The sequence below is a fragment of the Eurosta solidaginis genome, chromosome 3 (genome assembly GCF_040869045.1).
Source record: "Eurosta solidaginis isolate ZX-2024a chromosome 3, ASM4086904v1, whole genome shotgun sequence".
In the NCBI taxonomy this organism is placed as follows: domain Eukaryota; kingdom Metazoa; phylum Arthropoda; class Insecta; order Diptera; family Tephritidae; genus Eurosta; species Eurosta solidaginis.
Window position 1 is genome coordinate 179,587,017 of NC_090321.1, and position 26,203 is coordinate 179,613,219.

A 26,203-nucleotide genomic window follows, 5' to 3' on the forward strand; every position below is an offset into this window, starting at 1 on the left:
CCATTTGCGTCGTGCTCCTTTTAGTTTTTCCTACAAATTGGCGGGACGGGACCTACTTGTCTTTTTCCGACTCCGAAGGGCATTTGCAACGCAGATGAGTTTTCACTGAGAGCTTTTCATGGCAGAAATACACTCGGAGTGCTTTATAAACACTGCCGAGGGGCGACCCCGCCTAGAAAAATGTTGTTCTAATTGAAAAAACGTGTTTCTAAAATTTCGATGTTCCTTTGCCCAGGGTATTAACCCAGGATTTTCGGTGTAGCCTGCGGAGCACGGTACCATCATACCACGGCGGCCTAGATAACACTCCGATAAAACATCGATAACAAGTAGATAAACCCCTATAACAAAATGATATAATTCTGATAACAACTCGATAACGAACCGAATTTTCGATGAATAGTCGGTACCTTTTTGATGATGTATCGATAACAGATCGACATATGTTTGGTAACATAACGATAACTTTTCAATAAATAACCTATGGATTTTTGATGAAACAAACAGATTACTCGCCACATCGATAGGAAATTTACAAAACTTCGATGATAAATCGATAAATCGTCTATACTCATCAATGTCTCAACGAGAATATGGGATTCCGCCGTTTTCTGTGATTTGACCACTATTATAGCTAATTTTAGAGGCTGTTGTTGGTGATAGAGAGAAAAGTGCCTAAGAAAGTATTTTGTCTCATATATGAGCTGCTCAGTGCACACATCGATTAAATCCACTTTTTGAACAATCTTAAATTTAAGTGTCAAAGCCCACGGTATAGTCATACATTTTTATATTTATAATAACTTTACTGAATAATAAAGATTAGCACCGTTAAATGGCAAATTTTTTTGGCCATTGAATAATAAGTAATTTATTTCAGAAGCCATTTCGATTAACTCCATACTCTAATGTAAATCGTTTCAGTAGCGCTGTATCTGTTCTGGCCGTGCATCAACGCTTATTTGTTTTTAAACAGCCGAAGATGCTCTCTCCCCCTCAATAATATTCCTAACAAAATCGCATCGGTAAACAGATAAAAAGAAGCACAATGCAAACAGTAGTTAGTATAGCAGTTATAGGGTTATCTACTTTATTTAAATACACTATATTTCTGTAATTTATTATACTCAGCTGAGCAGAGCTCACAGAGTATATTAATTTTGTTCGCATAACGGTAATCCGTAACGGCATAAACTAATGGAGATATATTCTAGACTTCTATATATCAAAATGATCTGGGCGAAGAAAGAAATTCATTTAGCCATGCCCGTCCGTCCGTAAACACGATAACTTGAGTAAATTTTCAGGTATCATAATGAAATATGATATGTAAGTTCCTGGGCGTTCATCTCAGATCGCTATTTAAAATGACCGAAATCGGACTATAACCACACCCAATTTTTCGAAAATTTCGAAAAACCGAAAAAGTGCGATAGTTCATTGCCAAAGACGGATAAAGCGATGAAAATTGGTAGGTGGGTTCGCCTTATGACGCAGAATAGAAAATTAGTAAAATGTTGGACAATGGGCGTGGCACCGCCCACTTTTAAAAGAAGGTAATTTAAAAGTTTTGCAAGCTGTAATTTGGCAGTCGTTGAAGATATCATGATGAAATTTGGCAGGAGCGTTACACCTATTACTATGTGTGTGCTAAATAAAAATTAGCAAAATCGGATAACGAATACGCCCAGTTAAAAAAAAAATTGTAAAGTAAAATATTAACAAGAAATTGAATACCTTTACAGTATATAAATAAATTATGTCAACATTCAACTCCAGTAATGATATGGTGCAACAAAATACAAAAATAAAACAAAATTTCAAAATGGGCGCGGCTCTGCCCTTTTTCATTTAATTTGTCTAGAATACTTTTAATGCCATAATTAGAACAAAAATTTACCAATCCTTGTGAAAGTTGGTAAGGGCATAGCTTCTATGCCTTTAACTGTTTTCTGTGGAAATGGGCGAAATCGGTTGAAGCCACGCCTAGTTTTTATACACAGTCGACCGTCTGTCCTTCCGCTCGGCCGTTAATACGATAACTTGAGCAAAAATCGATATATCTTTACTAAACTTAGTTCACGTACTTATCTGAACTCACTTTATTTTGGTATTAAAAATGGGCGAAATCCGACTATGACCACGCCCACTTTTTCGATATCGAGAAATGAAAAAAATGCCATAATTCTATACCAAATACGAAAAAAGGGATGAAATATGGTGATTGAATTGGTTTTTTGACGCAATAAATAACTCTGGAAAAAACTTTGTAAAATGGGTGTGACACCTACCATATTAAGTAGAAGAAAATGAAAAAGTTCTGCGGGTGAAATCAAAAGCCCTTGGAATCATGGCAGGAATACTGTTCGTGGTATTACATATATAAATAAATTAGCGGTACCCGACAGATGATGTTCTGGGTCACCCTGGTCGACATTTTGGTCGATATCTCGAAAATGCCTTCACATATACAACTATGGGCCACTCCCTTTTAAACCCCTCATTAATACCTATAATTTGATACCCATATCGTATAAACACTTATAGAGTCACCCCTGGTCCACATTTATGGCGATATCTCGAAAAGGCGTCCACCTATAGAACTATGGCCCACTCCCTTCTAAAATACTCTTTAATACCTTCCATTTGATACCCGTGTCATACAAACACATTCCAGGGTTATCCTATGTTCATTTTCCTACATGGTCATTTTCCCTTATTTTGTCTCCAAAGCTCTCAGCTGAGTATGTAATGTTCGGTTATATAGTGTTAACTACTTTGTACTCTTTACTTTAATTTTTAAAATAATTTTTATTGATTTTTCGTGTTAACTTAAAATTTTTGAATAACTTCAAAAAAAGAAAATTCTAATTAGTTTTGAAAATATCTGAACTCAAAAATAAACAAAATATAAATTTTTAAAAATAAAATAAATATTTGGTTAACCACTAAATATATTGGCGATTCTACTAACGGACCTAAATTTTTATATAAGTCTATACGTGATACAATTACTAAATGTGACGCTTTACGTATCGCAAAACTAACCAATAAAATACCGCAAATAAAAGTGTAACTAAGTGACGTGCTATCAAAGAAAATTTGTTTTAGTTACCTGAATCAACTTATGAAGAAATAACTTAATTGGATATACATATGTATATATTACGTCTGATGGGTCAAGTAAAAACACCATCATCACAATACATCAGTGCTATGACAAAAAGCTCTAACAAACAAATATGTGATTTTTAAATTAATATACTAGAAAATAAAATAAAACAGATTTAATATTTACAAGAATTATTCAATGCAAAAATCAATGAATTTAAATTAAACTGCCGCTTAATTTTAATAAAAGAGACCAAAAAATTGTGTACCTAAACGAAAATCGTGTTTATTAATAACAAAACTAAGAAGCTTAAAGTAATTTTAAAGAACTGCTGACCCATTGACAAAATATTTTCACTTCCTATCTGATATTTAAATCAACATATACTCTTGGCATTGAAGAAGTGAAAGAATATGCGAAAATGTTTAAAGTCGACTTACGCACATCATTTACTGTCGTATATATTAAACTCAAAATTTATTAAGATAATACCGCTAATTCCTTCCTACAATTCATTTATATATCGAAATGGTTTAATATTCAACGAAACATCGTCATTTTGTATACCATTTGTTGGAATCATTCGTAACCTTTAACGTCCTCTTCACAAATTACAAAGCCATTGCATAACAAAACCATTGCATAACAAAGCCATTGCATAACAAAACCATTGCATAAACAGCAACAACGATGTATTTAATTGTCATCACATCAAAACAACGCAGTTGATTCGCTTTACAATCATCAATCAACTACTTATTAATTTTAATATTTTTTTTACTAATTTAATTTTATGTAAGTATAATTTTTATTTTAATATCATATTAAAAATTTTCCAATTATAATTTAAATTAAAATTTTAAACCTTTTAAAATTTCAAATTTATTTTAAGATTATTTTTATATATAAAAAAACCATTGTATAAAGCAATATGAGCAAAGCTCGCTAATTAAATACAGATTATTTTTATATTTTAACAATTTTAATATAAATTATTTAAATTTACTAATTTTTTATATAAAATTAAATATTTTATTTAAATTGTTAACTCCCTTTCCAAAAAAAATCTTAAATATTTTCTAATTTTCAAATTTTTCATAAATTTTTTTTTTTTATATGGTTCTACGTTCACAAATACGAACCCGTAAGTTTACAAATTCGGAAAATCAAAACAACAACTATTCAAATAACACAATGACTCACAATACAATTCAAAATTCTAACATTAATACAACAAAAAACAAAAAAAGGTTACATTTAATATTAATTAATAATTTGTTTGTTTCAAATTTTCTTGGAGGGGGAGTAAATATAGTGTTAACTACTTTGTACTCTTTACGTTAATTTTTAAAATAATTTTTATTGAGTTTTCGTGTTAACTTAAAATTTTTGAATAACTTCAAAAAAAGAAAATTCTAATTAGTTTTGAAAATATCTGAACTCAAAAATAAACAAAATATAAATTTTTAAAAATAAAATAAATATTTGGTTAACCACCAAAGGTTACACCCGAACTTAGCCTTCCTTACTTGTTTTATTTACCGTTAGATGAAAGCTAAATCTGCAGTTATGCATTCTACATTATATATTTGAATTCATATTATCAGAGGAATTTTTAAAAACAATATAAATTACATCATCGCGTTTCTCAACTTTTCGTTTTATGGAGTTAATCGATGTGTGTACTGAGCGACTCATATATAGAAAAAGGCTATGCACACAGAATGAGCTAAGGCTTAAGCACAATAGTGGCAGACTAAAGTTAAGGACTTCGGAACGTGGGTTCAAATACATACCGAAAATACCTACTTGAAATGTTGGTTCACCAAAGCCTACTCAATGCACTTTAACGCTCCGCCAAATCATTATTCAAATTCCATAATCTTTGATTAAAATTACTTTTTTCAGATAATCTAGAGTAGCTTCTGGTAATATCTAACTCATAAATATAGAGTCAACCATTGCGAAGGGATGCATTTTTTTATGAAAGAGCAACTGCGGTTTATTTTTAAATTAATTACTGCGATAAACGAATATTCAAAAAATATAAATTTTGTCATTCAGCTCTATTGTCTCTACCACATTACATAGTAGCTTACAAGACCATAAAGAGCTTAACCAAAATTCTTTTATCTCGCTCGCTGATCATAAAAAATTACACTTTTTATTAGTGGTAATTTATTTATTGTATCTGAGCGACATCGGTGGTAGCAACCGCAGCACAACATCAGGCAGCACCATTCACCGCGTTAGCAGCAGACTATTCTTTGTTGTCTATTTTGTTTTGTTAATTAACGTTGTGACCGTTGGGCGTCGATGTCGCGTGTCATATTTGAGTTTTATTTGTTTGCATATTTTCTTGCTCTATTGGGTAGATCGTAGTTTTCCATGAAGCACAGATTGCTCCTAGTTTGCATATCTAAAATTTGTGCGGCATTATTATGACAGTTGTCATGGAGTAAGTCTGCTATAATATTTGTTACAATACATATCAAGTTGTACACATACATATGTAAGCCTGTTAGATAGTGGTCTTTAATATATATGTATATATGTATGTATTTAAATGTTTTATTTATGCGCATTCATCTACCAATGTCAAAATTCGTGAAATTCGAAATTTAAAATAACAACATAAATATGTCAACATTCACTCAAATTTGTTGCAATGATTTCTTTTTGAAATATGAAGGCCGCTTGTTTGCAATTTCACAAATGGTTTATGCTGCGTAAAATTTTATTAATTGATTAATTTAGTTGAACAGGTTGATGAATGACACTTCAAAAGCAGCACCAATTTTCATAAATTGTATTTATTGCATTTGTTAAAAATTTTGATTGATTAATTTGTAAAGTATTTTCGTAATTATTATTTCGATGCAATTTAGGGGCAAAGTGAATGGAATTTTAGCGTATATCCTTGAACCACTTTGGGACTACTTCGGCACTGTTTCGAGAATCCCGTTAAGGATCATTTCGAAACTATTTCTATGCAATTTTGTGAGAGTTTCAGGATCTTACTTACTTACTTAATTGGCGCTTAACCGTCTAAACGGTTATGGCGGTCCAACAAGGCGCGCCAGTCGCTCCTTCGCTCCGCCAACCGGCGCCAATTGCTCACACCAAGGGAGTTTAAATCGCTTTCCACCTGGTCCTTCCAACGGAGCATAGCAGGACGGGTACGATAAGTGACTTGTAGGGTATGATTTTCGTTCGCCGAGAGAGGACTTTACTTTTCAATTGCCTACATAGTCCAAAGTAGCATTTATTGGCAAGATTGATTATTCGCTGGACTTCAGTGCTGATGTTGTTGCTAGTGTTGATGCTGGTTCCAAATAAACGAAGTCTTTTACTATTTCGAAATTATGGCTACCAACAGTAGCGTGGTTGCCAAGGCGCGTAAGCTCTGACTCTTTGCTGGATGACAGCAGGTACTTCGTTTTGTCCTCATTCACCATCAAACCCATCTTTACCGCTTCTTTTTCCAGTTTGGAGTAAGCAGAACTAACGGCGCGGGTGTTTAGGCCGATGATATCAATGTCATCAGCATATGCCAGTAACTGCACGCTTTTATAGAATATTGTTCCAGTGCGGTTAAGTTCTGCAGCTAGTATAATTTTCTCCAGCATCAAATTAAAGAAATCGCACGATAGGGGGTCACCCTGTCTGAAACCTCATTTAGTTTCGAACGGCTCGGAGAGGTCCTTCCCAATTCTGAATGAGCTGATGGTGTTGCTCAACGTCATTTTGCACAGCCGTATAAGTTTTGCGGGGAAGCCAAATTCAGACATAGCGGCATAAAGGCAGCTCCTTTTCGTGCTGTCGAAGGCGGCTTTAAAGTCGACGAAGAGGTGATGTGTGTCGATTCTCTTTTCACGGGTTTTTTCCAAGATTTGGCGCATTGTGAAAATCTGGTCGATGGTAGGTTTACCAGGTCTGAAGCCGCACTGATAAGGTCCAATCAACTGGTTCACGGTGGGCTTCAATCTTTCGCACAATACATTTGAAAGGACCTTATATGCGATATTAAGAAGGCTGATTCCACGATAGTTGGTGCATTTTGCAGTATCCCCCTTCTTGTGGACTGGGCAAAGAACACTTAGATTCCAACCGTCGGGCATGCACTCGTCCGCCCTGCATGCTGCATGCGCCTTACCAACTCCTCGCCGCCGTACTTGAATAGCTCCGCAGGCAATCCATCAGCGCCCACGGCCTTGTTGTTTTTCAATCTGGTTATTGCTATTCTAACTTCGTCATAATCGGGCGGGGGGACATATATTCCATCATCATCGTTTGCGGGATCGGGTTCTTCATCTCTGCGCGGTGAATTGCTGCCTCCATTTAGGAGAGCAGAGAAGTATTCCCTCCATAATCTAAGCACTCTCTGGACATCAGTTACAACGTCGCCGTTTTCATTCCTACAGGAGTTTGCCCAGGTCTTAAAACTTCCGTCTGTCGCCGTATTTTTTGGTAGAATTTTCGGGCATTATTCCTGGTGGCTAGCAGCTCAAGCTCCTCGCACTCACGCCTTTCTGCTTCTGCTTTTTTCTTCCTGAAAAGGTGTCTCGCTTCCCTTTTAAACTCACGATAGCGTTCACACACTCCTCTTGTCGCGCTCGCTTTTAACGTAGCCCTGTAGGCAGCGTCTTTTCTTTCGGTTGCAACGCGGCATTCTTCATCGTACCAGTTGTTTTTCGTGGCCGCCGGTAACCAATTTTTTCCTCGGCGGCAGTACGAACTGCTTTGGAGATATGCTCCCACTGCTCCGTATTCCTTCAGAATGAGTTGTGCTCTCAGAGAGCAGGTGTGAGAGTCGAATTGCGAAATCATTGGCAGTCTGTTGTGATTGAAGCTTTTCGACGTCTAGCTTTCCTTGTGTTTTTTGTTCCATGGTTTTAGCCGCGTTGAGGCGGGTGCGTATTTTGGCTGCAACGAGATAATGGTCCGAGTCGATGTTAGGTCCTCGGATCGTGCGCACATCTAAAACACTGGAGGCATGCCGTCCGTCTATCACAACGTGATCGATCTGATTGCGAGTATTCCGATCCGGAGACAGCCATGTAGCTTGATGTATCTTTTTATGCATGAACCTCGTGCTGGATATGACCATATTTCGAGCACCGGCAAAGTCAATCAGCCTCAGTCCGTTAGGAGAAGTTTCATTGTGTAGGCTGAACTTTCCGACTGTAGGGCCAAAAACACCTTTGCCCACCCTGGCGTTAAAGTCGCCAAGCACGACTTTTATATCATGACGGGGGTAGCGCTCGTATGTGCGTTCTAATTGTTCATAAAAAGTGTCTTTCACCTCATCGTCTTTCTCCTCTGTCGGCGCATGGGCGCAGATGAATGATATATTAAAAAATGTTGCTTTTATTCGGATAGCGGCGAGACGCTCGTCCACAGGCGTGAACGCCAGCACTTGGCGACAAAGTCTCTCTCCCACCACGAATCCGACGCTTATTCGTATGGCCACTCCAAAAAATTCACAATTTTTGATCTTCTTTCTTCTTTGCTTCGTCCAACGCATTTCTTGGATGGCGGTGATGTCAGATTTTGCTTTGACGAGGACATCAACCAGCCGGGCATCTGCACCAATGCCATTCAGGGATCGGACGTTCCAGGTGCATGCCCTCAATTCATTGTCTTTCAAACGTTTGCCATGGTCGTCATCAATAGAGAGTGTATTTATCCGAGGTTTCTTGTTATATTTCATGGGAGTATGGTTTTACGTGGCGGGTCCCAAGCCCGGCGCACAACCCGCTCAGCTGGGGTGAAAATATTACTTGCACGTTTATATAGCAAGCCGCTTGCTCCAAGACAGACGCCCGCTTGCAGCCGCACCTAGAGGTGTACAGACGCTGCCGATGAGATCTCCCCCGGCTATCCCTTAAACTGGTTATGTCAGAGTGGCCTAGCCAGGTTGTCGCCTTCTCACATTAGCCCAGAGGATACTTTGCGGCAGTAATGAGCTGCTTGAACCGCATGCAAAAGAATCGCTCTGGCCATTCCCAGATGAATGGCGGTCAGAAGCTTTCCCCACTTTCGTGGACTTCTACACACGGCTCCACCCTCCAGAGAGTTTCAGGATCACTTCTAGATTATTTTCGGAATAATATCGATATAATTTCGGGAGCCCTTTGGAACGATTTTAACATTACTTTAAAATTGTTTTAGGTATCATTTCGGGAAAACCTTTGATTTATTTCGAGACTATTTCGGAACAGTACAGAATAATTTCAGAATCACATTAGGAACTATTTTGACATGAAATTTTCCCCAAAATTGCATGGAAATAGTTTCGAAATGTCCCTTAAATGAATTTACTATTGAAATCATCCCGAAAAGTTCACGAAACAGTTCCGTTACGCATGGACAAATCTGGCACTTAGCTCAAAGCAATCAAACCCAAACGATCAGCATGTAGTACCTAGACGGTCCCGAAACTATCTCGGGGCAGTAGCAAGCGATCCTAATTCCAGCATTTTTCCGAAAAGATCCCAAGAGTCCGTAATGGACTCGAAGGAAGAATACTTTCCACAATATAGAGTTGCATGCAAAAAGGTAACTTCTTGAAAAATTAAGTTTTGAAATTTTCGTGTTTTAAACATTTGGGATAGTATCGCATATTTATTGTTGTGATATTTTCTAGATATGTGGTTTATTTTGTATATAATCCTTCCAATGTATATGCTTTGAAAATTTATTTTTGGTCAGACTACTCACTTCTCCAGAATAGATAAGACATCGCCTAAAGCGATCTGCATAGATACCAATTAATATTTATATTTATTGTAATACCGTCAATGAAACACAGTTTCTTACAGACTACTAACAACAAGTACATACATTTTTATTTAAAGAATACAAGTATGTTACAAACTAAACTTAAGAAATTAACATGCTAAGCATTTAAAACAAGTTTAAATATCTATAGATAATGAGCGAAAAAGATTTACGAAAGCTTCAGTGGTCATTGAAAAATCAATGACGATTGTTTGAGACAAAATATTAAATTCTCGCATAGATCTTGCAAGAGGAGCATTGCTGGCGAAATTAGTTTTAACCTTTTTGCAGTAAAAAGGGTAAGTGACTCGGAGGTTACGCCTAGGAACATTAAAAGTAATCCTTTCCATGAGAGAAGGGCAATCAAGGATCCCTTGAATAATATTGAATATAAAAGTCATCGACAACATAGACCTACGACTATCCAAAGATTGTAAGGTCAATAAGCATGAGACGCGAAGCATACGAAGGGACAGGATCGTCGAATTTTAAGGTTCTTAGAGCGAATTGAAGAAACACCTTTTGAATCCGTTCTATTCTTTTAATATAAACTTGGCTATAGGGCCTCCATATGAAAACTGCGTACTCACGACGCGAGCGTACAAATGTTATATATAACATTTTCAGAGTGTAAAGGTCATAAAACTTAGGGGAATTGCGACGGATAAAACCAAGTACTGAGTAGGACTTTGCAATGATGAAGTCAACATGATTATTAAAGTTCAACTTCGGATCAAAGATAACCCCCAGATCTTTTACTTCAGTAGCATTGCGCAGGAAAGTGTTCGAAATGCTATAGTTCATAATACGAACATTCAAAATTTTAGCAAACGTCATCTTAAAGCATTTTTTAATATTTAAAGGGAGTATATAACGTAGACACCACGAATGAACAGCGTCAATATCACGTTGAAACTTAGCTTCATCAGAAGTATCCCTGACAACCGCGAAAATTTTGAGATCATCTGCATACAGTAAAAAATTTGCAAATAAAAAGCAACTACTTATGTCTTTGATGAAAAGAGCAAATAGTAAATGGCCTAGAACGCATCCTTGCGGGATACCGGATGAAGCAATGAAAGGTTCTGACGAAACACCATTGATAGTAACAACACAGCGTCTATTAGAGAGGTATGATTGTATCCATTTCAAAAATCAGGAATGGAAACCCATATGAGCAAGCTTTCCAAGTAGTACTCTGTGACAAACTTTGTCAGAGGCCTTTGAGAAGTCTGTACATACGCAATCAACCTGGAATCCAGCTGAGAAAGCAGTATGACAGTAATCTACAAATACAGCTAAATTCGTGGCAGTGGATCGCCCAGACACAAACCCATGTTGATTTTGGCAAATAAGAGATTTGATTGCAAAATACAGTTTATCTTTTACAATGCACTCAAAAAGCTTAGAAATGGTAGAGAGCTTTGAGACAGGTCTATAATTGCGAACATCGTTTTTCTTACCTGATTTTAAGATTGGGGTATATGAGCAACTTTCGAATAATTAATGAAGGTTCCTGAAGCAAGAGAATTATTGAAAATAATTTTCAATGGTGCAATAAGAGCAGGACATTTTTTTAAAAGGAGTGCCGACAGGCCATCAACATCGGTGTGAGAAGACGGCTTAAGTGTGGCAAGCCCTTTGGCAATGTCTTCTGAAGATAGGGTAAGAGACCCAAAATTAAGGTGTGAGAAATTTGAAGAAAAGCTTGTTAATGGTCTAACAAAATGAATGGCCGACTCGAACAACGTTGTAAGCATCAATCAAAATTTGTCTAGAATGTCAAAGCACTTTTTTCACTGTAGTCACAAACTGTGATTTATTTTAGAAAATATGAAATTGGAGTAATTTATATTTATGCAATGAAATAGAGTAGTATTAATGGTATTCGGCAAGATATATACAACGTATTTGGAGCCGCTCGTTCAATTAGTCTTATAAATCTGAGCGATTTTAATGAAAAATGTTCCGAGGGGAAGGAGAAGCATTGCCACTTTTCTCAAGGTTGCTTAGACGCTTACCCATTTGACCATGGAAATCAGTTTCAATATTATTAATCTGAGCCAAAATTCCGAGAGGCGGCCGCCGTGGTGCGGTTTAGATTTAGATTCGTCCACACCATTGGAGTGTTTCAGCCAAGTAGCAAACGTCTGGACATCTCAACTTGCAAACTTTCTCATTGCAAAGGACTTTACCATTCAATCTAGCCCAACGTGCTAACTGTAAACTAAATAAAGCAGACAACAAACTTATCATCTTCTTCCTATAGATCTGATAGACAAATTTTTTCGCTTGCAAATGTTTCTATAGATATGTATGTTTTCTGTTGAAATATTCAAAAATAATTCCAGTTTAAAAAAATTGCAAGCAAAAAGAAAATATATAACGTAAATGGTAAAAATAGATTGACGGTTATTTGCACACAAGATTTCAAACTTCGTCTGTATGTGTTAACTTACCTAAGAGTACAATAGATAGTTTGACAGATATTCGAATGCAGCAGACGTTTAACAACAGAATGCAGAATGAGCAGCAAGCAAAAACAACAATAACACCTACTGTACTGTGACACTGATTGATCGACTTTGGTTAGCTTTAGTAAATATGCGAGAATTTGTCATCCATTGTATTTGCATACGTGAGTATGTCCATATATAAGTTTAAACGACGATTTGAATGGTACATCATTAACTCCATACAAGAACGTCATTTGCATTCACTAGTTTGTAAATTGCTGCATCAGTTTATGCCAATAAGAGCATATGTGACCCGGAATCATGAAACGACCATATTGTGCGAAAATACCGTTCTTCACTTTTTGGTGATTCTTATAGGAAATTTAACACTCTTTCCAATGGAATAACCGACAGTTTTCTAACTTTCTTAATTTTTTCACAAATTGCATTTGAAGCCAAAACGGACCACACATACGATTTTTGAAATATTTCGATCCATGCGCCACCTATCGGAGTTTTTTTCTTATTATTGCATTGTCATCGGGTTCTTATCTTTATTCCATGATTCTTAAACCCCATATGTTTTGGGTGTCGCTGATTTCTTTTCTCCTTTTTTAATTAGCATGCACATTTTCTTGAGTAGTCAGCAAAAAGAAACGAAGAATATAAAAATAAAGTGATTTCTTGGTAATTTTTGTTAAATTTTACCGCCATAGGCAACACTGTGGTGCTGGTCTGGTGTAATGTGCTGTGCACTGCGAGCGTCACCATAATACTTGTATCAGTACAACAGTCGCGCTGGTTGGTATCAGCGGCGCTCTTAAGACAACATCTACCTTGGCATTGAATGTCACGCTGAACATAAATCCAGTATACATTGCGGGAACGGCGGCCGCGGCCCGGTCATTGGTCAGGCTTCATGATATGGGCTAGAGCAGGGATGCACCTTAACGTTAAGCTAATCGTTTATCAAAAAATTTCCACCGTTTCCGTTGAAACACTTCGAAATATTATCGATAAAGAAATTATCAAGATAAATTGTATCTCGTTTTTAACCGAAACGAAAAGCTTTCGTTAACGTTAAAAACGTAAACAAAAACGTGATACTTTATGTTTGAATTGTGCTGGCAATGCTATAGCCATGGTGAAGCCGTAAGGTGGTAACAATGAGCGCACATACACACACAAACTCCATATAATTTGTTTGTGTAATTCGTTAGTGGTAATGTCAAAAACACTCTGAGAAACGTTCGTACTGTCAAAATTCATGAGAAAAGTTGCAATCAGCTTGGCTAATGCTTTCACCTTTAATGACTCCGCCATCAATCAGCTTTGCCAGCATAGTTTGAAATTAATAATCAACATAAACGATTTGATTCCGTTTTGATACGGCAGAAAACGAAACGAAATCATTTCGTTAATTTGACGTTCTTAACGTTAATAAACGAAACGAAATGACTTTGTTTCGTTTATTAACGTTAATTATCGTAACGAAATGATATCGGTTCGTTGGTTAAGCATGCCTGGGCTAGAGGCTGTCAAACAAGTATGATAGACTTCTACTCGAGAGTTCAATACATGAACTTCTCTTAACTAATGTCAGTAACATAGTCTTAAAATGTTATTAAACAAATAACTAAACAAATTATGTTGAATAGGTAATCATGCAATAACACACAGACTGTTTGGTTATTGCAATTAATTATTTACTTACTTACTTAATTGGCGCTTAACCGTTTCAACGGTTATGGCCGTCCAACAAGGCGCCAATTGGTCACACCAATTGCACTTAATTACCATAATTAATTTTGAGTGATGTTTCAATTATCTCTCGCCTTAAAACACAACAAATCTAAATATGTAAATACATTGTTAAAATTGTGAGCTTTAGTCCGAAAATGGTGTGTACTACGTACATATTCTGCATCGAATCGCACTAGTTATGAAACAGCGGGGACCTCTCGCATTAAGGTACTAATCAGGGACGGAAACTATTACTCCTTTTATAATATAATTCCTTGGGGGCTAAGATACTTGGCTTGGATATCATAAGTGGTTTCAGGCTCTGGATCAGGGACTGATATCAGTCTTAGACCGGCCATAGTGACGAATGTCACGCGTGATTAGTTATCACGTCCTGCACGAGGTGCCCCTGCTTCTACTGATAATGGCGGATCTAGAGAGGACAACTCGATAAAACCCGCACCCCTTGAGTCATTGTGCCGAGCTCAGGGGAGGGAGAGTCAAGATCGGTACACAACGGTGACGAACTGGACTGTTTAAGGACTTTGATTTCACTTTACATTTTGACTTGATGACATTGGGCTGGTAGGTGCGGTATTCTGCCACTTTAGTAGGTCGGGGTGAAACCCTACCAAAATGGCTGGTAGGCTAATGCTGCACCTGCCCACGTCCCGTTAAAACCGTGGCGGGCCTCAAGGTACGTTCCGGCTCCGTCGCCGTTAAGTTGGTGGTGTAGGTGCGGTTGAAGATTTTCCCGCTTCGCGTCCGGTCTGGCTCTGAACGCATTACTCATAAGGTAATGCGTCAACCCTCGCGTGGCCTCCCTGCGTAGCATAGATAACCACGAGATCGTTAAAGGGCGACTACACAATCGGCTCCGGATAGCGGCCTTGAGGGGGGACTTTTTTAGAATGGACAATACTAATACGAATCCGCCAAGGATGGGGTGCGGAAGAAGAGCGCTTTTGATGGAAATCCGTCAAATCAATCTTCAGCACTCTAAGGCGGCTTCCGCAAATTTGTTGCTCTGCCTTGAAAAAGGCGGAGTGGATATAGTCCTTGTCCAGGAGCCGTGGCTGAGTAGTAACGGCAGTAAGATTTCTGGATTAAGGACTGGAAAATTCAACACCTTGGTGCATGCGGAGGCAAGTAGGCCTAGATCCTGTGTGCTTGTTAAAAAAGAGATTAAAGCTTTTATTCTCTCTAATTTCAGCAATGCTGACGTAACCACGGTCTGCCTCGAGCGAGGAAGTAATGAAATGTGGGTGGTCTCAGCGTACATGCCCCACGGGGACGTAGTGGGACCACCACCTGCGATACTGGGTGAAATCACCGCTGAAGCAAGGCGGAGAGGTGTTGGCGTGATCATCGGTGCCGATGCAAATGCCCATCATAGCATTTGGGGAAGCTCGGATACCAACACTAGAGGTGAGTCTTTATTTACTTTTATTGTAGATGAGGGACTTTGTATATGTAATAGGGGGAATGACCCGACTTTTATTACTGCGTTAAGGGAGGAGGTCCTGGACCTCACCCTGGTTAGTAGAGAACTGGAAGGTCGGATATCTGGATGGAGGGTTCTCAACGAGCACTCCTTCTCTGATCACCGATATATTCAGTTCTCAGTGAACGAAGAACGTCCCGGTAAAATATCTTTTAGGAACCCTAAAAGTACTAACTGGGACTTGTATTGTAGGAAGCTGGGAGAGCTACTGCCTGCGGTGCCTATCATTAGTTCCGGCCTGTCCGAATCTGAGATAGACGTTCTGGTGGAAAACTTCACCTCGGCAAGCAATAGCGCCTTTCAGCTGTCCTGCCCATTGAAAACTTACAGGGGGAAGGGCAAGCCGCCCTGGTGGTCGGATTCTCTTGACGACCTAAGAGCGTCCAGTCGGCGGCTCTTCAACAGAGCCAGGAGGAGTAAATTACCCTCGGACTGGGAGCTCTATAAGGTGAGTCTGGGGATTTATAAATATGAAATAAGGATAGCCAAGCGAGATGCATGGCGAAGCTTCTGCGAAAACGTAGAAGGCTGCAATGAATCCGCGAGATTTAGAAAAATACTCTCTAGGAACCCCGCTCCTCTGGGGTATCTGAGAGATGATGGTGGGGACTGGTCGATGAGTAGCGAGGAGTCCCTAAGGCTTTTACTGGACAATCATTTTCCCGATGTCCGAGTTGCGCAGGGATCTTCGCCTGCATGGTCGGCGGTCGTTGGCCATGCAGAAGTGCCTGCCATTCCAATACGGGAAAGTCAGATAACCTGGGCTATAGGGTCGTTCAAGCCCTATAAGTCTCCGGGCCCGGATGGAATCATTCCTGCGCAGCTTCAAAGGTCTTTGGGGATTTCCTGCCGCTGGTTGGCCATCATATATACTAACTGCCTCAGGCTTAACTATATCCCGAAGTCTTGGCACACGGTTAGGGTTATTTTCATTCCGAAGGCCGGCAGAAGCTCTCATGTATCACCTAAGGATTTCAGGCCAATCAGTCTCTCGTCGTTTCTTCTTAAGACGTTTGAGCGGTTGATTGACCTGTACCTACGGGAAAGGATACCTCGGGGGTTACTGTCGGCTTCACAACATGCGTACTGCAAGGGCAGATCGACGGAAACGGCTCTCCATTCGATTGTAAAGCAAATAGAGGGGTCCCTAGAACACAAAGAGTATGCTCTGGGTGCCTTTCTAGACATCGAGGGAGCTTTTAACAATGTCTTACCGGGGTCAATCGAAAGAGCTCTGGTGGGTTTAGGAGTCGAGGCGGCTCTGGTTGAATTTATTAGCAAACTTCTATGCGGCAGAATTGTCGCAGCGGAGTGGGGAGGGGCCATAATTAAGAGGAAGGTGTGCAGGGGCACGCCACAGGGGGGTGTCCTATCTCCTCTCCTCTGGGTTGTGGTAGTCAACGAGCTTCTTGTGGAGCTGGAAGCCAATGGTTGTCGGGTGGTTGCCTATGCAGATGACCTCGCTATCCTAGTCAGAGGCAAATTTCTGGGCGCCCTGCGCGATGTTCTTCAGGGCTACCTGGATACTGTGGCTAGGTGGGCTGAATCATGTGGATTGGCGGTCAACCAGGGAAAAACGGAATTGGTCCTTTTCACAAGAAGATATAAGGTGCCCGATTTCAGAACTCCCTCGATTGCAGGGGTACCGTTGGTACTTTCTGATAGGGTTAAATATTTGGGGATTGTTTTGGACAAGAAACTGTCCTGGAGACCCAATGCGGAAGATCGGGCCAGGAAGGCCGCCATTGCCTTGTACTGCTGCAGAGGAGCTATCGGAAAGAGATGGGGACTCTCGCCAAGAATAGTACACTGGCTTTATGAGATGGTGGTCAAACCGATTCTGCTATATGGGGTGCTGGTCTGGTGGAAAGCACTGGACACGGCGAGCACCTCCAAAATGTTAGTGTCAGTGCAACGGACGGCGCTGATCGGTATCAGTGGCGCTCTCAGAACAACGCCTACCTTGGCACTGAACGTCATGCTGAACATATACCCAGTAGATATTGCGGGAAAGGCGGCCGCGGCAAGGTCGTTGGTCAGGCTTCGTGATATGGGATATAGACTTTCTGACCGCGGACACTCTAGCCTTCTTACCAGTTTCGACTTCATCCCGGACAGAACGGACTACTGTATGCCGATAACAGCTCCCTATACAACCTTCACCCCAGTTATTCCAGAGAGAGAGGATTGGGGAAGAGGAATTATCTGGGGCATGGGACCGGTTAACTTGTTCACGGATGGGTCAAAGCTGGATGGAAAGGTTGGTGGGGGGGTCTTTTGTCAAGAGCTAAATTTAAGCCGCAAGTTTAAGTTGGCTGATCACTGCAGTGTATTCCAAGCAGAAATTGCTGCGATTAAGGATGCGGTGGATGGAATGCTATCCAGTGCTACCACGGTTAGGGAATTTAACATCTACTCTGATAGCCAATCGGCTATCAAGGCCTTGAGCTCAACTACAGTGCGATCGAGGGTGGTCTGGGAGTGCCTGACCTCGCTTGCGATTGCATCGAATTATTTTACAATTAAGATTATCTGGGTCCCGGGCCATAGTGATATCCCGGGTAACTGTCAAGCGGATCTCTTAGCCCGCATCGGTACAACTGAACCGGATGAAGATGGCTGTAGGGACTTCGAGATCCCGCTGGCCACCTGTGGATTGCTCCTCCATAGCTGGGCCTCGAATCAGCTCAGCAAACGTTGGGCGGATACCACGTCTTGCAGGGTAGCAAGATCTTTCTGGCCGAAAGTGGATGGCAGGAGGTCTGCTGAAATAATTGGGTTCACTAAGGCTCACCTATCAATGGTCATTGGGGTTTTGACAGGGCACTGTCCCATGGGTATCCATGCGGTACGTCTCAATATACTGGAAACTCCATCCTGCTGCAGCTGTATGGAGGATGATGAGGTGGAATCACCAAATCACTTTATGCTTGATTGTCCAGCTTTTGCCAGAATTAGGCGAAAGTACTTCGGTCGCGACTCACTTGGATCTCCCGAGGATATATCCAAAGTTGAGATCGGTATCATTCGGAGCTTTATCGTTGCTACCCAACGATTCTCTAAGTAGCTGGATCTAGGTCACCGTTATTTTTGGTGTATGTGGTATCACAACGGACCTTCGTGTTGTCCAAGTGAGCTATCCTTATCAGGGAAGCTACCACCTAACCTATCCTATCCTATCCTAATATAATTCCTTGCAAAACTATTAATTTTGGATTTTGAATATATTTGGATCAAGATAAAAATTATGTTTCCTATTTTTATTACCTGAGTCCAATACTTCTCCGGACTTTTATTTTTAAAAGTCCGAGTTTAACTAGTTCTATCGGGCTCAAAAAATAAAAATACAGATTTTGCTTTTATATGTGGACTTTTATGGGAAAAGAAAATAAAAAGGATGCATGATTCGACATGATATTGCTATAAGGATACCTGACAACTCAAACATTTTTACCTAGGACAATTTTTTTACCCGGACTTTTTCGACTGCAAAAAAAATTATTATTATTATCCGTCCCTGGTACTAATTCTAATTCTGTTACTTTGCAGTGCTTTGGCCTTTTAATACATCGATAACCTGCGAAATGATAATTTGAACGCGTTCTTAACTGGTTCAGTAGAAGTTAATTCTAAAATAGTTCCTACGATGATTAATTGATTGAGATATATTTTGCTCAGATATAAATAACAAAATGTTGTAAAAATTTCAAATAACTTGCAACGCAAGTAAAACTAAACTAAAAAGCAAATATATTTAATTTTTTCGTTTTATGATTATAATCTCCTCCTTAGTTAAGTTAAAAATTCAAACCAAATAAGCTAAAAAAAGTATTAAAAGATGCAAATGTTTAAAGCTTACAACAAAAAAGTTTGAAAACTGCGTACGGCGATGAATGGTTTGAAGTTTATATTTAAATTGTTTAACGTGCAGAATTATTATTATATTATACTGTTTTCACACAAACGGCTTATTGAATAATAAAGGCAGTTTTCTACATTAAGACGCTTATTGAGCTCAATCTTCTCTACAAAATTCGAATCTATTATTATTTCATTAGTAGCAAATAGAATGCCTAATGAAGTCAAAAGCACAATGCAACTCTGTTGGCAGCGTTCCGCTTCCGTTTCCGCTTCTTAGTTTTCAAAGCAAATGTCATTGTCTGCATGCGGAACGATACAAGGTGGCCGCATCGAACAGCTGATTATAACCTTTTTTATTTGATTTGATACATCAACTACCGGCGCAGTACGATTTTGACATTTGTCCATCGAATTTACAAGTACATGGAATTTTTTTTGTTTGTAGGTATGTCACCATGCTCCCACCTTGTATCGTTCCGCCATGATTGTATGTCTCATCCTTCATACTAATCGAGCAGTTACTTCTGTGTGAAAGTAAAAAATTTACGATTTCATTAGTAGGTGAAATGAGATCATTAAGTTTCTGTGTGAAAACAGTATTACAATTGGTCAATTATGTACATATGATGTCAATTTAAATGTTAAGTGGCGGTTAGTTTGATCATAACCTGTTAACTTAAAATGGATGTTATTTACGATTTGAAATTGATTGCCTTTAGAGTTGGGTCGTTTCGTTCTGAACTTGTTCAATTGACCGGGTCTCTCAACTGAACAAGTGAACTAGATCTTCGATTTCGGTTCTATTTGTTCTTTTAGTTCATTTGTTCTTTTAGTTCGTTTTATCTAATGTTATTCTATCACTCTTCTCGTTCGCGAACAATGTAAATTCATACATACATACGCAGAAATTCACAGTGAGTACGAATGTCGATTATGCCAGATATGTGTGGTCATCTTCGTGTGTGGCACTGCTGCAACAATATATGTATGGACTATTTATGAAAAACATGTTTTGTAAGCTACTAATTATTACATTTATTAAACTTGAAAAGTTCATATTTACAATTTGTGTCTGTACTCTTTCAATTTCCTGGATCTTCCGAAATTTGTAACTTTGTTTGAAGTTAATTATACATATATACATATATTAACTTATTTATTCATAACACATTTAAATATACCTACACAAAGCATTGCTGCATACACACCCCATCTATACTTGTTGGCTTTTTTCGCGGGTGCGAGCAGCAGTGAACAAATTTGCTTGAAAAAAGAAAAGAACAGATGAACAAAAAGAACAAATTGTTCGTTCATTAGAAAAAGAACGAAAGATTCGAATCTCTGAAAAGAACGAAAAAGCACAACTCTAATTGCCTTGAGTATGAATACTTAGTTTTGATACGAAAGCACAATGTGACAAATGAAAATTTAATTTTCACGTGATTAAGCTTATATTTTACTTATGTGTACATATATAGTAGCGTATTCATACATACTAAAGTTCTTACAATTAGAATACATTTAATTTCGCAGGCTCGAAAATTAATTTTTTTGAGTATGCGTAGTGGAACTATTTTTCCTGAGCCCAAATCCTATCGAAAAGTCCATGGCGCGATATCGGTTAACTTTCGTCCATACAAATCGACCCACCCTAATGTATAAAACATAACTGCATAGCTACACCAAATATTCAATATTTTGCCTTAGACAATTTGTATAAATCATTATATATGTATGTATTGTAATAGTAAAACATCTTAATTTCTTTGTGTATTTACAGCTATCTAAAACTCACACTCGTACTTTTCATCTAAACGAAATTAATGGCGGCTCAAACCAATTCATTATCCTTGAGAACAACAATTTTCTATCAGCCTTCAACTAATAAATAATTTACTTGCCACTTTCAATTATTTCATAACAATATTCATATCAGAATAACTGTAAATACAAAAAAAGGAAAATGACATCAAATACAGCTTTGGTGAGCGCCACGGCCGCACATGCAATGCTCTCCTCAGATTTATTGCCAAATGTGAATCTTTCTAATTGGGATAAATTGGTAACAGACGATGAATTCCGAGATTTTATGAAAATGGTGGAACAATACAAACATCCCAAGCGTAATTATACTCACGAAATGGGAATGGATAAATGTCATGACTACTGTACGGGCGAATTATATCAAATGTTACGCACATACAATGGTGTTCATGGATATGTAGCATTATTGGTAAGTACCTAATTGGTGCACATACTGCTAGTATTAATTTGGATGGCGAAGAAATCTGAAAGAATTCGTAAAGAAATGTCTAACCTTTTGTTGGATTGCCGCGATAGCATTCAACTGCGCAATCTCTGAAGAAAATATTCGTGCTAATAAATAGGGGTATCCTCTATGCCTAGAATTCTATGGTTTGGTAGAAAGTTTACATTTACAGTCAAAACACACGCAACAATAAAACAAATTGTGAAAAATGTCTACGGTTTTTATATTTTCTATACTCAAACCCATGATGCAGTAAACCAGACAGGAAAGGCCAAAATCAAAAAATGGAGTAGCATTTGACAATACTCGCCCTCATACATATATGCAGCATTGAGTTTTTCAGTACCATGAATAAAAGCTACAATAATGCCTTCCTGAAACATAAAGTAATTTGCATGAAAATAATGTCTCCGATCTGTATTTATTTTTGTTGGAGGGCTTATTTCGTTTTCCTGAGAGGAAATGGAAAATTTTTAGTCAACGTAACTGAATGTCCGGATCTTCAGACGTTATATTGTTTACAACTAAGGAATTTTGTTACATACTGCTGACGTCAGTGAAATGATTGACGATCTGCAATAATATCTTGAAGTTGCGGATGAGTATCTGGGAGGGTTGTAATACGAAAACTCAATATTCACGGTATACGGTCCGAATTCCCAACATTTATATAAGTAAACCAGCCAGTAGGACTATTTAGCAGAAAGAGGTGGCTGATGTAAAAGTATACAGCTGCAATGACTCATGACTCAAACACATTTATATTTGAGTGTAAAATTTACAAATGTGACAAGAATATGTTTAACCTTTGGCGTCAAATACAAAATCAGATCGAAAGGTTATTACTTGTGCAAGTGGTGTGTTCTCTGATTGTTGTATATATTTGGTGTAGAAAAAATTAAATATTTTCGACATTAATTGTGTTTGCTAGGCTGAGAGAATTGCCCTAACGCGGTGGCAATACAAATCTAAAGTTGGAAAAGTATTTAATGAAGCATTTCATAAACATAACTCATTCAGACTTTATTAGAAACCATTTAGAATAATAAATTGATTCTAATTAATGGGGGTTAGGGGATTTAGAATATACCGGCGGCAGGTATGCCTGTCGTAAGAAGAGACTAAAATACCAAATTGATTCATAGGGTTGTGTAGCGCAACCCTTTCAAGGGGTTACCGGCGAAATACGAGTATATAGCTTCTCCAACCCAATTATCAACCACACCTGTAGTGGATCCTGTTTCTTTAACAGCCGAGGCTCTGGTGCCATCCCACCCCCTATATCCTTGGGGGTGGGAGGGCGGTATGGCCTAGAAGGTTTCATGTGGTCATACCAAATCATTTCCGAGATGGTCGATGCTTGTTAACGGAACGTACCGGATCTGGATCTGGCCAAAGGATCATCAACATCGATAACACTTCCCAAGGCCTTCGTGGAATGTCCTTATTGCTACAACAACAACTCAGATTTTACATGTATTACACATAGATGTAAATTTGCTTTGATTCCAATACTTGGGAAAGTTTTAATTTTTAAGAAAATTACTTGTTTAAATTGAGGAAAGGATTTCTGTAGAGCAAAATCAATCCTAACTTTTCTCATTTTAATAGCTATTTAAATTTTTTTGTGGAACACCTTATACTAGCCTTTTAAACACTATCTTTTCCCCCTCTCCTTCCGCGTGAAAGAAATAAGAAATACAATTTTGTAGAATTAAAAAGCAGTTATGTCGAAATAACACGAACAAATTATGGAAAGATAATAACGAAACCAATACTGAAATATTCCAAGAAAGTCTCGAAAAGTTACGATATAGTCCCAATTCCCAAAGTATTACGTAAATAAAATGTATATTTATCTGAAAACATTTCGAAAAGGACGAAAAAAACAGTTCAGAAATTATCCCAGAATAAATCCAAAATTATGTTAAAAATTTATAGATATCATCCCGAAATCGTTCAGAGATAGCCCCGATAACATCGCGAGATGTTGCCACAATAGCCCAACATCGCCCCGAAATAATCCCTAAGTAGCTCCGAGCTGATCCCGAAAACAATCCCTAAATGATCCGGAAATTACCTGGATATTATCCCGAAATGGTTCCGAAATAATCCGAATAACAGTTCCGAAATTCCTCAAAAATAGCCTCAAAAGATCTTTAAATTATCCCCGAAAAGTTCAGAAACGATCCAGAAAAAATCAGTGTCATATAAACGGGTTATTATACATACTTACCGAATAAATATTTTATTTACAAAATAGCTCCCTTTTTAGCTTTACAGCTTCCGAAACCCAATTGTCAACCTCACCTGCATATATCATACACATATTTAGCAGGGAGGCTCTGATGACCCTAACATCCTCATGTGACTAATTATATTAAATCTCTCCCGAGATGGTCGGACGAACACCTTAATGATGCTTGTTACCGCAACGTATCGGATCTATATCCGCAAAAGGGCCATCAACATCGATAACACATCCAAATGCTTCAGGAATTGTCTACAACAACAACTGGGCACGTGGAACTTTCCTTTTATAAAGAAGTACATAAGCAGTCGGTGTTCTGGAGTATTGTGCAAATTTCATCAATATCTTTATAGTCTCTCTGACGCGATTGAGACAAAACCATCTGGACACCCCCACATCCAGGCATCCAAACGTTCCTATTTATAATTTTTATCAACGATCAACTAAAGATATCATGATATTCAAAATATGCGAAAGACTGTCTGCCTCATCCAAACGTCAATGCAAATTTTTGTTTAACAATACTTTTTTCGACGATAACACAATTTAGAGAAATTAATAATTTTTCTTGCCACATAGTAACCATGGCATTTTGTAGAAAACGGAGCTTGAGAAGCTGGGGAAGCTGTAAAAAATCTGGGACATCTACAATTTTAGTGTCCTGGGAAATATTTCTTTCTAACACCTAACACTATAGCTCTCCACGGTTATGCTACTATAGATTTTTTATGCTAGAAATGATAATTTCAAGTAAATCTTTAGCAAAATATTACATCAACACATATATTTCCCGATGCCTCCGCGAAAAACTCGAAAAAGTGGTGAAAGGAGGAATAGTGCAATTTTCAAGTGTTTGGGTGAAGTTTTACTTGGTTCATAGGGTAATGGCGGTAGGACACCTTGTGTGCTGCACTATAAGTATGGTCGGAACAATTAATGTATGCGAAGGCGCCTTTCAAAAAAACACTGTGGATACTTTGTTGCAAATGTGCTTTTTTACCGTGTTACTGAAGGTAGTACTGAACCAAATACAGAGATCTGTTGATATATAATTGGGGGATCGGTGCATGCATAACTTTGAATTTTCTGATTTTTGACTTAGCTCCCTTTAGACTGTGATAAGTAAACTGTGATGTCTCATGTCTACGACTAATGGAATACGCAAAGGAAGAAAGTGAAGATAACTATTCCATTAGTCACATAAACAATGTATATGCTCCTGTGATCCCCTACCACTTGTAGTGCTGTTGTAATCTATCTATATATATAAAATTGAAATTATATATGTATGTATGTATGTAGGTATAGATCGAGTTGCGTCCTAAACGGATCGACCGATCACAACCAAATTTGCACAACCCACTAGAAACCTTCCAAGGATGGTCATAGGCTAAAAATAATATCGATGTATGAAAGAGGTGTGGCACCTCCCATGCAAAATTAATATTTGGTACTACATAACCCTGAAGGTATTCATGCTAGAACATTGAAATTCGGTAAGGAGTTATATGAGGTCAAACCCTAACACCCACAGGAACATGTGAGGTGGAGGAGAAGGGGGTGTGGCACCTCCTTTATAAATGGAGTTTATCGTACTGAATACCTCTGGATGTAGTAATGGTAGGATAATGAAAATTGATAAGGAGCTATATGAGGTTAAGTCCAAACACCTCCAGTAAAATGTGGAATTGAGGAAAAGAGGGCATGGCACCTTCCCTACAAATGGGATTTTTCATAACTATAGCTGCCGTACAAACTTGGGTTATAATAACAGGTAAAGTTTGACTAAGTTTGAGTTGTTTGGCTGTCGTTCCTTTTGGATGTTTAATAATTTTCCACCGTTAAAATTTTTTGTTAACTTCAGTCTATCCACATCTTCTATCTACATATATATATATAAAGTTAAAATTATGAATGTTTGTATGTAGATATAAATTGCGTTGCGCCCTAAACGCATCGGCCGATCACAACTAAATTTGTATCACAGAAACCTTCCAAAGATTGTCATAGGCTAAACATAACTTCAATATAAAGAAAGAGGGTGGCACCTACCATACAAATGGAATAATGAAAATTGGTAAGGAGCTATATGACGTTAAGTCCCAACAGCACCAGTAATATATGAAATTGAAAAAAAACAAGACAAATGGGACTTTCAGAACTATGACTGCCTTAAAAACTTAGCTTATTTCAACACGTAAAGTTTGATTGCAGAGTTGGGTTT

The 26,203-nt window shown here is 38.3% G+C and overlaps 1 protein-coding gene across 2 annotated transcripts in view; it reads left to right on the forward strand.

Annotated features, from left to right (window-relative positions):
* LOC137246817 (G-protein coupled receptor dmsr-1) overlaps positions 1-26,203 on the forward strand; it is a 796,706-nt gene that overhangs the window by 704,140 nt on the left and 66,363 nt on the right. For both annotated transcript variants that reach the window (XM_067777825.1, XM_067777824.1), the window contains one exon: positions 21,240-21,692. In XM_067777825.1, the coding sequence (XP_067633926.1) occupies positions 21,423-21,692 (270 nt within the window). In that variant the 5' untranslated portion in view covers positions 21,240-21,422. The remainder of the gene's footprint in view (positions 1-21,239; positions 21,693-26,203) is intronic.